Below are 14127 nucleotides of genomic sequence, written 5' to 3'. Positions count from 1 at the left end.
AGATGTGTTTAATTTACATTTTCATAGATCCTATACATAAAAAATCAAAACACCATAATAATTGTTTTAAATTTTGACTATGTAATAGTTTTCCAAACTGAATTAATATCGAATTAACTCATAACTCAATCAAACACTTAAATCTTAAAATAACAGTATAGATAATTCATATTCTCAAATTTATAATTCGCTAGATCATAAATGTCACCATTTCCAAACAAGAAATATCCTAACCAACATCCACACAAAATATCAGATTCATAGAGTAATCCATTTAAGATCCGGTATCTAGGAAAAGGACTGATGTAGCTGTCCGTACAATCCGACTTGTAGAGAAGATTAAAGGCAAAATACCAAAATCTCTTGTAAATTCATATAATTTATCAACCTATTGAAAATAAAAGAAGGAACCATTGAAGTCACACCTAAGGGGAATTCAAGCAAAATTCCAAGTGTAATCACTGTAATGAGCTTAAATTGAAAGAAATTTCATTTTGGTTTTTTAAAGAAAAAACAAAGAACCTAAGCATTTTCTAGGTGATGATGACAGCTTGAAGGCAATGGAAAGAGTAAAGCCCTTCAAGCCCTTTTCGGCTTCTTTGAACCACCTTCTTTCTTATCCTCTGCAGCCTTTTTCCTGTCCTTTCTCTCCCTTTTCTTCAAGGCAGTCATGTGGGCCTTAAGAATGGTGGCATATGAAGCTTGGAAACGCTGGTGATCCTTTGCTCCCACCTTACCAACAAAAACACATTAGAACAAGGTCAGCTCGAGAATCGATAGACTTCACAAGAATAAATAGACTAGTATTGCCTCCATAATACCACCCGATTTCAGCCTGCATGTAACAAATAGCTCATTCCACAAGTAACGATTTCCATTTGAATGCTATTAAGGAATCATTCCTGTTTTGTATTTTACATATGAAAAATCTTTGGGATACATTGTACAATGATATTTCTTGCAATTTTTTACATTTCAAGAAAAAACGTGAGAAAATTATACAAGGGATAATCTACCGTAATAGTCTGTCATATCTTGATGGGATGACAAACACTTGTTCAATGCATATATAGATACGGGTACAAGGATACGAGTTTTGACTCTCAAAGGATCCTCCAAATACAAGTCAAAAACCTACTAAAAAACTGAATATACCCATGTCTGCATATCAGTATCCAGCACTTACACCCAAGTCAAGATGGATTAAAGACCATCTTCATTCCCGACATCCTTTCAAGTTCAACAGAAAGTATGAGCATCGATCATTTGGGAGCCTACCATGCACTAGTTAGGGCCATATAAGCAAAGAACCAGTTTTCTGATTGAACCCTAAACTATTAGATATCAGGTAAGAACCCAGTTCTTGTAAAAAGAACATAAATTCTACTGGAAGCCTTTTTGTCATCACCTAGCAGGTTACAGCTAACATTTACGTTTCTCTTCGTATGAAGAAAGTATATATATAATGCAAAGTGATTAATCCAATCAAATCAATCAAGAGTGCAATGGATATGTGTTACTCTCCCAAGAGGTCATAATGAGTTTATTTGCCACATACAAGAACAAAGACTCGTATATAAGAGCAATCCAGCATACATCAGGCATAATGCATATTGGACCTAACATTGGTGTTATCTAATTCATCATACTGGAATTATAAGCTCCGAAGGGAGTCTGCAAATGAAATATCTTACTCTACCATGAAGATTGCCATTGGTTTATATGTGCATACAAAAACAAATACTCATACTTAATAGCAATTCCACTGACTCAACCAATGCATCCATCCCACAAGGTTTAATTAAAAATAATAGTTTCATCCATTTCTAAACCAAATATCAAACTAAACACTGAGGATAAAAGGGCATACCGAAGTAGAAATTGTCTTTTTTCCATTAGTTGCACGAACAAGGCATCGATATTCAATGGGTTGTTCAGCAGTCTTCATTTTGTTCCTTTGAGCCTTCGATTTTAAAGATGCTATTGAACATGAGAATCTAAGAGCATTAATGAATATCCGATATAGAAAACATCCCAAGAGAAAAAGATACCGCTGCGGTTGGGAACAAGAATTTCAAATTTTAGATTTGAATTTCGTTTGTTAAATAAATGTCAGATTCTTTTATATATATATATATAATGGAAGGAGTAGGGATTGTCCAAGGATTGAACCCTAGAATGGTGTTAACCGAAAACATGATACAAGTCTTTCATCACTCAACCTGTGGTTCAGTATAAATTGTGAGGATTAAATGCATAGTTTATGTGTAAAAAATTGTCATGATTGCCATGAATTTCAAATATCAATACTAATTTCAAATTCCCAACAAATCAATTAATATACATGTTTCTGAAATCCAAATCCATTGCTTGAAATTCAAGTTCCCCAAACCTAAAGAAATCGAGAAATTCTTACATCGTTTAAGAGTAACCCAAACAGAGCCTGTCTCAGTGCTTCGCTCAAACATGCTCGTAAGTTCATTAAGAAAGGGGTCTGATTGTAGAAGAACCTTAAAAAAGGGAAAAAAAATCAAAGATAAAAACCAGCATAAATCACATAAATAAGATCAAATGAAGGGGAAAATTCAAAAGCTAATCGGAATTCAAAAGTGAATCATGAACTCCATTCCCTTGAATTGAACAAAATATCCTTGGTGCTTAAGGCTACCAATTTTTTTGTTGAATTTGTTGAAATTAGAGAGAAGATGAATCACCCATTAAAATAAATAAAGGAGAGAAGAAATATGGAGGATTACCATGATTGAACTATGGTTGAGATCCAAAATCCCTAAACAGATAGTCGGATATTTGTAGAGAAGATAGCCGGGCAGCAAATGGCTGTGCAAGAGAAGAATTGAGTACAGTTGCTCTTTTTCAATCTAAACCTCCGTTTAGGTTAGTTTAGCATTACGGTTTCCATTAAACTTTTGAAAAGCTTTGTCGTGCCGTAAACTACGGTGAAAGTAAAAATTTTCATCTTAAACGTATAGTTTCGGAAATTTTCATCTTAAACGTATAGTTTCGGCTTTGTAAACTAAAATATAATTTAATTAAAACAAATTATTTTATGTATTTAAAATAAAAAATTTATAATTTAAGTAGTTACATTTCATAGTTTTGTCATTTTAGCTTTTTTCATTAAAACTACAAACAATAAGCTACTTGGTGTTTAAAAAGATCAGTAAACAACAAATTTAGCCTTCAACTTTTATATATTATATCAATTTAATTATAATTTTAAAAATTAACCTTTAAAATTTACAAATGTTCTCAACTTGATCCTAGTTTTAGAACCCCTCACCTCGTCCCGCCTCATCCCTCTCCCACTCCCTACCCCCCACCACCATCGTCTCGTCCCCACACCACTATTGGGGCTTTGTCCATCTAGACAATATCAAAAAATGTTCTTAACTATAAGTAGTTTTTCCAGCCTCAATGTACGACCCAACTTTTATCGTTATATTATGCCTTAGAGATGTCGGAATTGAATACTTGCCGCTGGAGACAAGTGCATTCTTGAGGGATGGACCACTTAGTGCGAAAGCCGAATCTGCTATTAATTTTCCTCCTTACCCTTATGAATTTGTGGCAATTCAAGTGAAGTTTTAAAGTCCAGTTACGAATAATGGGTTCGTGGCCTTTACGTGTATAGAAATGTACCATTCCAATCAAGGCCCATTGGGTGATGACCTTTAATTAGTAAATATGTTGGAATACGCCAATGAAGGGAGGCTCATAATGCTTACTGCAGTCAATGAAGTATGCCACCAGTGTCTACCAAGAAAGGCCAACAAGTTGTCCTAGTGCGATTCTATAATCGTTCAACACCATACAAAAGAAAGGATGTGGAGGAAGGTGGAAGACTGCCTCTAACAAGTATAGTGGGAGGATAAACTCGTCATTTGAATTATTCAATCGACATTCCCCTTCTATGATTTCAAAATCGTAGGTAAAGTTTGGCAGCCTGATTCCCCTGGCTGCCAAGTGTTTAACCATCTCCTCTTAGGTGGTTGTGCAACTATAAAACAAAGGTTCAACTGGCGTACTATTCCTACAATTTCCTGGCCTTTCGCCACCTTCTATAATAGACCTACTACCTCGACCCCTCTGATTTCGACCACCACAACCACTGACTCTATCCACCGTACCTATCTTAACTCTAGCATCTAACGAAACATGAAAAGTAAGAGAGTTAGAGAATGAAGGATTACCTTTGGGATGGGTTGCATTCTAGTCAAGAAAATAAAATTGCTCTGATGTGAAAAGAGGAAGAATAAGAAGAGAAATTGGGGTTCAAAAGGAATTCAAGGGGTGATAAAATTTAAGGGAAAACAATTTGAGAAAGTAATGATATACTTTCTCTGCAATTAGTTATATAAGGCAATCATCTCCTGGAAGTTTCAAGTTCAAATCTTCAACTGGTAATAAATTGTTAACATCCCCTAATATACACTTGACAATTGTTGGTGACTCACAAGCGTTTTTCTGGTAACACCCCATACCCGACCTAATCATTGGGTCTGAGCTACAGTGTGCCACATTCGTTGCCAGAGCAACTACAATTAATCGATATATGAATACACATTACAATTCAAATAACTTACTTATGAGCAAATAATAATACTATTAATTAAATTCAATAAATACTAATTTGTTACTCAAGTTCATGTAAACATAAAGATATAATAACAGTGACTCAACTAGATAGGTACATGCCAAACTATTCAAAAGCATAAATACACCAACATTGTTGAGTCCGGGATTTTCTATGGATGCTAGAATCGAAATTTAGAATCTTGAATATATCCTAACCTGTGCACAGAAAACAAATCGTACACTAAGTAATCAACTCAGTGGTATTTCTACAAATTCAATATCAACACGAATAAGTTAATGAAAACACTCAATAATTATACCTATGCAAAACATACCGCTAAGAACGTTATTTATTCCACTCAATTTCATTTAAATAAGTTCCATAAACTAGTTCAAGAGTATAACATGTTAGCATACTATATTCCAAATCGAGTCGGTTAATTCGTCCCAATTCATACCAACTTTTCGAATCATAACTCACTATGCATAATCTCTCACACTTGATATCTAACCATTCACAAATGGCTTACTTTGAGCATCAATTTCTCATTCATCACTCAACCATTTTAAGAATATGATATACCGTTGTAAAAGTCTCATAGAGTAGAATATAAAATCATAATTTTATAATTCAAATCTTCACCTTTACTAATCGAGAATATGCCTCAAAGCTTCCAAAACATCCATTTTTTTCAACACTTCAATCATTTCAATCATGTAATACCATTTAAAACTTTTTCCAAGTCTTATATAATCTTACTTAAGCTCTAGAATTGACCTGAGAACAAACAAGCATTAAATTGTAACATTTTCAAAAGATAAAGGCAAACATGCAAAACAGGGGTCACATGTAATAGCCTGTTTTTCAGTGGTATAGAAAACAATGGTTTCAAGGCCACCAAATCCAATGAGTAAGTTTGTAAATATTATTATTTAATATTTACGAGTCAAATATGGTTTTAAAAAGGTTTTCGATTTGATAATTTATGTTATATAAGCGATTTATAAAGTTCAAGTGGTAAGACTCTAAAGTCAAGTGGTTTTAGAAAATGAGGTATCAGGACCTCGTTTCTATAAACCAAGCTGTAAATATTTTTATAAATATTTAAGGAGTGTCATTAAGGTGGTATTAAAGTTTTGTTGAAAAATTTTAACGCTTCGATAGTTAATTAATTAAAAAGGACTAAATTGTAAAAGATGTAAAATTTAATGGTTATAGCATTATTTGTATCTATTGGATATAAAAGCATGAAATGAGGGCCTAAATTAGTAATTCAACCAATTTAGAGTATAGTGGATGAACATGGCTTGGCATTTGGTGATAATTAGTCAATTAAATAAAATAAAATAAAATCAAAATGCTTTATCATATTTTACCATCTTTCTCCACCAATTGTTAATGGAGGAAGAAGCCATTTTTTATGCATGGAGGTTTTGGCAAGTTCAATTCTAAATTGGTATGTGGTTTTAGCCCCGTTTTTAATAATTTTTATGTTTTTGAGACCTTTGCAACTAGGTCTAGCTAGCCCGTACCTTCAATTTTGAAACTGTTAAAAATTTTGAATATGGTCATTGATGAACCTTGTGATTTTAGATGTTAAATGATGAATATGAAATGTTGGTTGAGATTTAAAAGTATTTTGTTAAGTAATTTTGATGAATTTTCTGATTAAGGACTAAATTGTTAAAATTATTGCAAAAATGGGCTGAAATGGGTACAATGAATATTCATCTGATATGAATTGGCAATTAGGCTCAGGGATGAAATTGAATAAAAGTAAAATGTTAAGGATAATTTTGTAAAAATGTCAAAATGACTAACATAAATAAATTGTTTTACCATCTAAATTAATAAATTGAATGAAATTATTAATTTAGATCAAGATCAAGTGGAAAATCGAGGAGAATGGAAAAGTACCAAAATGCCCCTAAACTGTCATTTCTGCAATTTAGCCAAGTAAGTTCGTAACTTAGTTAGTTCAATTAATTACTGTTTTGATAAATTATTATTTATTTGTGTATTTATGTGAATCAAAATTGTCAGCTTGAAAGAAACAAATGAGACGCTATGGCAGCACAACATAAAAATGTACAAGACCATGGTTGGACCATGGCAATGTTTAGATAAGACCATAGTGAGGCTATGGTAGTTTTTCAGATGTAAGACCATGGTTGGTCCATGGCAGTGTATATATATATATATATGTAAGACCATAGCTGGGTTATGGCATTCTAATGAGAAGACCATAACCGGGTTATGGCATTCTAATGAGAAGACCATAACCGGGTTATGGCATTATGAGCGTAAGACCATGGCAAGGCCATGACAATACACATGTAAGACCATAGTTAGACTATGGCACAATATGAAAGATGTACTAGGGTTTCAATCGTCTTTACAGTGTTCATTGAATATGAAAAGGGATGGTTTCGACCATGATGGTTTCGAACATCATTTACCACACTTGTGTAAGCTCCGGTAAGGGTTTCGATTGACTTCATTACAAAAAATATAGAAAGGTATGATGTACCAATGATCAAAGTATGAATATTCATGATTTGAAAGGTATGATTTAAGTGATGCTATGTTTATGTACCACATCTTACCATGTGATGATATTGCTAAGTTATGTGTTTAATCACTAGCTTATGACTATGGTAAATGTTATGTTTATGTATTTTGTGTTATGCAAATGAAATGGTAAGTGTTTAGTATGAACCAAAACATGTCTGTATGAAACTTATTGAAATGATGATACATGGAAAACATGGTATGTTATGAAGGATGATAAATCCAATTGGATCATTCTCAAGTATAATGGTTATTTATGTTAAGTTCACATGAATTATATTCAATTATGTTAACATGTGTTGTTGTTGGTGCTTGGGCTTCTGCCAAGTTTATGATTGAATTATATTATGTTTAATCTTAATGAAATACATTGAAACGGTAAGTACTCAATTGGAAACGTGCTTATGTCCATGAAAAGGTAAAATAAATCAAAGTATGTAACACCCTATACCCGTAACCCAGGTCGGGGAGGAGCACAAGGCATTACCTAACTTGATCTCATGCATACAACCAATCTCAAGTCACTGAGACTCGATCCAAACTTAAAACTTTTTTAAATTCTACTTAAGCTTCTTATTATGGGCCTACGAGCCCTAAATCAACCGTTGAAAACCATTCGGGACTATACCGGGTCCTTAAACCAATTATGAAAGTTTTGTCCTTAAAGCAAGGCACATGCCTGTATGGAAGGGCAACACGCCCATGTGACCAACTCGACATGGTCGTGCCGATGGCCTGTGCGGCTCACACGGCCTAAGCACCCTAAGACACACTCGTGTCCCACACCCATGTAGAATTAATTTCTAATTTACACCTACAGGGTTTTCACACGGCCAGACACACGCCCGTGTCATTGGCTCGTGTCCCTCACACGGCCACGACATGCCCGTGTCTTATCCTGTGTGTAAAAACCTGGGTATTCTGTTTTTGATGTCAGCATGCTCATAATGTCACACGGCCAAGGCACACGCCCATATGCTGGGCCGTGTCCTCTACACGGCTAAGACACACGGCCATGTCTCTGCCCGTGTGTTTATTACCATGCATACTAACTTGAAATTTTTACGTGTAGGGGACACATGACTAAATCACACACCCATGAGGCAACCCGTGTGTTACACATGGCCTAGACACACGCCCGTGTGCCTACCCGTGTGGACAGTATAAGGCTATTTACCAAGCCTCATTGCCACCCTTACATATATAGTTCCATACAAATACCAACCAATATCGAAACAAGTATAACTACTATAACTAAATCGGCCATAATAGACATTCATTCAACCATAAGAATGCATATTTTATAAATTCAAAATGAATATTACTGTTATTCAAAACTTATTACAAATTAAAGGGTTTCCAACCCAGGCCAACACATTTGGCCAATTCTCAAAGACATAAAATAATAAAGTCTAAGTCCTATACATTCCATATTCAAAAATATAAATCCAACTATACTAGATGCTTCAGTTGATAGTGTGATATATATCTCTGACTTCTGGAATCCTTGAGCTAGTTAGGCTGCACTATAAGGAAATGGAAAGGAAAAGGAGTAAGCATAAAAGCTTAGTAAGTTGCATATAAGTACATAACAACAACATTTTATCAATGATCCACATTCTCATGATACCAAGGCAGGCATAAGCATAACTTACTCATTACCATCCATACTAGTCACATATTGTTCAATGAGCTCATATCTCATACGTACCAATTAGACACCTGTACCACTCACAACACGGTTATACTTTCTTCATTAGCTTAAGAATATAACGTTCACCATTGAACCATTTGCAATACTACCGGATATTCATTAAGCCTCAGACGTGGGTAAGGTGCTGATGCTATGCCCTAGACATGGTCTTACACTAGCTCATATCTCAAGTCGATGCCATGTCCCAGACATGGTCTTACACTGACTATCATCTCGCAGCCGATACATGTCCCAGACATGTCTTACACTGGCTTACGTCTCGAGGCCGATGCATGTCCCAGACATGCCTTACACTAGCTCTCATCTAAATACCGAGGCCATGTCCCAGACATGGTCTTACACTGGCTCTCATAATGTGGCCAATGCATGTCCCAGACATGTCTTACACTAGCTCACACACAAATGACCCAAACGTCACGGCATGAATAACCGATTTATTCCCTAGGTTCAATCAGGAACTCTACTATCTCTATTATCTTCATACCATCTCAATTCCATAATCGAGCAATTCATGCTATATTAATTCAAATACAATTCAACACATACATTAGTAATGTAGTTGTATTATTTACATACAACTTACCTTGGATTACAAAACGTATACGACTAGTCGGTTTAGTCGATTTGCTTGGCTTTTCCTTTGTCTAAGTTTGGATTTGGCAATTCTTGATCTAAAATAGAAAAATGCACTTATTTAATCACTAAATAAAATTAAGCAATTAAAAATTCACATCTTCGGTAAAATGACCATTTTGCCCTTGGACTTTGGCAAAATGACCATTTTACCCCTATGCTCGAAAATCAATTTTTATCGAATTTCTTCGCATCTTAGGCCTAGCTGAACTCTTTTTACTCTTATAAAAATCCAAATTCTCTCTATTTCACATATTTATCAATTATTTTACAACTTGTACAAAATAGTCCCTTTAGGTGTTTCATGGTAACACCATTCACAAAAGTTGTCTATTACACAACTAAGACTCATATTCTTCCATAAAACTTTAGAAAACACCCTAAATTCTCTCATGGAAAACCCTAGGCCTTGAACCATTTTTCAAGATATACCCCTCATTTGAAAGCTTATGCTTCAAGGGTCTCAAAAATGTAAAAATCATTAAGAGAAACTATCAAAATCACTTACTTGAGAGGGCTCAAATTTGCTGAAAGTTTTGAAGCTTTCAAACCCCTACAATGGCTAACATTTTCGGCTAAGAAGAGAGAAAAGATGATGGCTTTTCCTTTTTGTTTTATTAAAAATAAAACTAGTCAAAATTGGTGACCTAAGCTTCACCTAATTTTAACCTCTCCAATTTGTCTCCCATGACAGGTCAAGCTATTGTCTAAGGGTCTAATTGCCCTTTAAAGACCCACAATTTTGGTTCTCTAGCTATTTAACATCTTTAGCTATCAAAATAGAACTTTTGCACTTTATGCGATTTAGTCCTTTTTCGCAATTGGGCTCACAAACGTCAAAATTAACTCACCAAAATTTTCATGTACTAATATAAACATGCTATGAATCCATAATAATAATAAAATAATTTCTCTAACTTCAGATTTGTGGTCCTGAGACTACTATTCTGACTAGCCCCAAAATCGGGTTCTTACATTTCTCCCCCTTAGGGATTTTCGTCCCCGAAAATCTTACTGGCGAATAAGTTCGGGTACTGATCTCTCATATTCTCCTCGGGTTCCCATGTGGCTTCCTCGACTCCATGTCTACACCACAAAACTTTCACAAGTGCAATACTCTTATTTCTCAATTGTTTGACTTCTCAGGCTAAAATCTTGACCGGCTCTTCACCATATGTCATGTCCGGAAGAATCTCAACCTCTATCGGCTCAATCACATACGAAGGGTTTGATCTATATTAATGTAACATGGACACATGAAACACATCGTGAATCTTTTCCAATTTTGGTGGAAAATCTAATCGGTAGGCAACTGGTCCTACTCTCTTAATAACCTCATAAGGCCCTATAAAACGATGACTCAACTTGCCTTTTCTACCAAATCTAAGGACTTTCCTCCATGGGGACACTTTCAAAAATACCTTATTACTGACTTGAAATTCAATTTCCTTTCATTTCAAATCCACGTAGGATTTCTGTTTATCCGAGACGGCCTTCAAGCAGTCACAAATTACTTTAACTTTCTCTTCAGTCTCTCTGACTAAATCGACCCCGTGAACCTGACTCTCTCTGAGCTCAGTCCAATATAAGGGCGTTTGACACTTTCGCCCATACAAAGCCTCATAAGGCGCCATTTTCAGACTTGTCTAATAACTGTTATTATAGGTGAATTCAACCAACAGTAGATACTTTTCCCAACTGCCTTGGAACTCAAGGACACAACACCGTAACATGTCCTCTAATATCTATATTACTCTCTCTGACTGATCGTCGGTTTGCGGATGGAAAGGTGTGCTAAAACTCAACTTTGTTCCCAATGCCTCTTATAACTTTTTCCAAAAACTCGAGGTAAATCTCGAGTCTCTATCTGAAATAATTGATGTGGGCACCTCGTGTAGTCTCACAGTCTCGGAAACATACAAGTCGACTAATCTCTCAAGGGAGTAGTCAGTATGCATAGGTATGAAGTGTACCGACTTGGTTATCCTATCCAAAACAACCCAAACAGTATTCTTTTTCTTCGGGGTTACCGGTAAACCCGTCACAAAATCCATAATGATCCGATCCCACTTCTATTTGGGGACCATGATAGGCTGAAGTAGACCCGAAGGTACTTGGTGTTCAGTCTTTACTTGCTGACACACTAAGCACTTAGACACAAACTCTGAAATGTCTCTTTTCATTCCCGACCACCAATACATTTTCTTAAGGTCATTTTACATTTTCATACTGCCTGGGTGGACGGACAAACAACCACTATGTGCCTCTCTCAAAATCTTCTGAATAAGCTCATTGTCCTTGGGTATACAAACTCTATCTTTGAACATTATACATCCATCAATACCAATACGAAAATCTGATTCAATTCCTGACTCACACTGAGTTTTCTTGACTTGCGATTTCTCATCACCTTTCTGAGCTTCTTGAATTTCTTGAAGAAACATAGATCTAGCTCCCAACTCTACTAGAACCGAACCAACATCAGACAAAGCCATACTGACATTCATTACTCTCAGCGCAAATAATGATTTTCTACTCAATGCATCGGCAACCACGTTCGCTTTTCCCAGGTGGTAGTCGATAATCAACTCGTAATCCTTTATTAGCTCTAACCATTGTCGTTACCTTAGGTTCAAATCTTTTTGAGTCATCAAGTACTTAAGGCTCTTGTGATTAGTGAACGCTCGACACTTCTCGCCATATAGATGGTGTCTCCAAATTTTCAACGCGAATACTATGGCAGCCAACTCTAAATCATGTGTCGGGTAATTTTTCTCATATAGCTTTAACTGTCTTAAAGGCTAAGCTATGACCTTACCTTCTTGCATAAGTATGCACCCTAAACTATTCAAAGAGGCATCGCTATAAACCACAAACTCCTTGCCTGTCTCGGTTGCACTAACACTGGGGCTTCGGTCAACAAAGCATTTAATTTTCGAAACTCTGTTGGCACTTTTCTGCCCATTCAAACTTGACATCCTTTTGCAGCAGCCTTGTCATCGGCGTAGCTATCATAGAGAATCTGTTTACAAACCGTCTATAATATTCGGCTAAACCCAAAAAGCTTCGAACATCAGTTACATTCCTCAGCGATTTCCACCTCGACAATAGCCGAGATCTTGCTTGGGTCAACTCTGATCCCGTCACCAGACATGATGTGTCATAGAAACCTGACCTTATTAAGCCAAAATGTGTCACCTGACACGATGTGTCATAGAAACCCGACAACTCTAAGATGCTTAGCGTGCTCGCTCTCATCACGCGAATAAACCAATATGTCATCAATAAAGACGATGACAAACTTATCTAGATATGGTCTAAAAATACAGTTCATCAAATCCATAAACACCGCCGAGGCATTAGTCAAACCAAAGGGCATGACGAGGAACTCATAATGCCTGTATCTTCTCTAAAAGGTAGTCATCAATACATCTTGCTCTTTGACTCTTAACTGATAATAACTAGACCTTAAGTCTATTTTGGAGAACATTGTGGCTCCCTTCAACTAATTGAATAAATCATCTATCCTTGGCAAAGGATACTTGTTCTTCACAGTTACCTTATAGAGTTGTCTATAGTCAATACATAACTTCATCGACCCGTCTTTCTTTTTCACAAACAACACTGGTGCGCCCCACGGTGAACAACTAGGTCTTGTAAAACCTTTATCTGTTAACTCTTGCAGCTGTACTTTCAACTCTTTCAACTCTGTCGGGGCCATTCTATACGGACCAATAGAAATGGGTGTCGTACCAGGGACTAACTCAATTCCGAATTCTATCTCCCTCACCGGAGGCAATCCAGGTAATTCTTCTGGAAACACGTCTGTAAACTCACAAACCATTGGTACCGATTCAACCTTCAATTCAGACACTTGAGTATTCAACACATAAGCTAGATAAGCCTTGTATCCTTTCCTTAAATATCTTTAGGTGGTCAAATACGATATTATTCCAGGCAGATTATTGAACGCATCTGGTCCAACTCGAAGAACATTACCATCTTCACGTTTCAGCTCAATGACTTTTCTCCTACAATCTACTGCAACACTATGAGAGGTCAACCAATCCATCCCAAGGATTATATCAAACTCATTAAATGGCAATAACATCAAGTCAGTCGAAAAACAATGACCTCTAATTGTCAAAGGGCAATTCCTACATACTTGGTCCATTAGTACATGTCTGCCTAAAGGATTGGACGCTTTTATTACAAACTCAGTAGACTCTACTAGCATACTCATATGAGGTATCAATTCCATACAAAAATAAGAGTGGGTAGATCTCGGGTCAATTAAAGTAACAATAGATATTTCATGGATAGAAAATGTACCCGTGATCACGTTGGGAGACTCTGCCTCTTCCTGAGCTTGTATAGCATAAGTCCTTGCAGGCGCTCTGCCCTCAGACCTCACCACAACATCTCTTGGCATGCTTCTACTGCTAGCCCCACTTCTGGGGTTTTTTTGTGGCCTACCCCTCAAAAGGGCACTACTCGCTTTCACATCTTGTTTTCTCTTTTTCTCATCTAATTTAGGATAATCACGGATGAAGTGTTCCAATGATCTGTACTTGAAATAGCTCTTTTCATTCCTTCAGCACTCACTAAAATG

At 36.2% G+C, this 14127-nt stretch overlaps 1 protein-coding gene across 1 annotated transcript; it reads right to left on the bottom strand.

Annotated features, from left to right (window-relative positions):
* Nucleotides 1–252: 252 nt before the first annotated feature.
* Nucleotides 253–3004, bottom strand: LOC107951041 (signal recognition particle 14 kDa protein). Its single transcript, XM_016885928.2, has 4 exons — nucleotides 2757–3004; nucleotides 2417–2510; nucleotides 1871–1980; nucleotides 253–732 (listed from the first exon to the last, which is right to left on the bottom strand). The coding sequence occupies exons 1-4, from the start codon at nucleotides 2757–2759 to the stop codon at nucleotides 580–582; spliced, it is 360 nt and encodes a 119-aa protein (XP_016741417.1). The 5' UTR covers nucleotides 2760–3004; the 3' UTR covers nucleotides 253–579.
* Nucleotides 3005–14127: the final 11123 nt, after the last annotated feature.

The sequence above is a fragment of the Gossypium hirsutum genome, chromosome A02, assembly GCF_007990345.1.
Source record: "Gossypium hirsutum isolate 1008001.06 chromosome A02, Gossypium_hirsutum_v2.1, whole genome shotgun sequence".
In the NCBI taxonomy this organism is placed as follows: Eukaryota; Viridiplantae; Streptophyta; class Magnoliopsida; order Malvales; family Malvaceae; genus Gossypium; species Gossypium hirsutum.
Note: the sequence above shows the minus strand (reverse complement) of the source record. Positions and strands in the feature narration are given on the sequence as shown.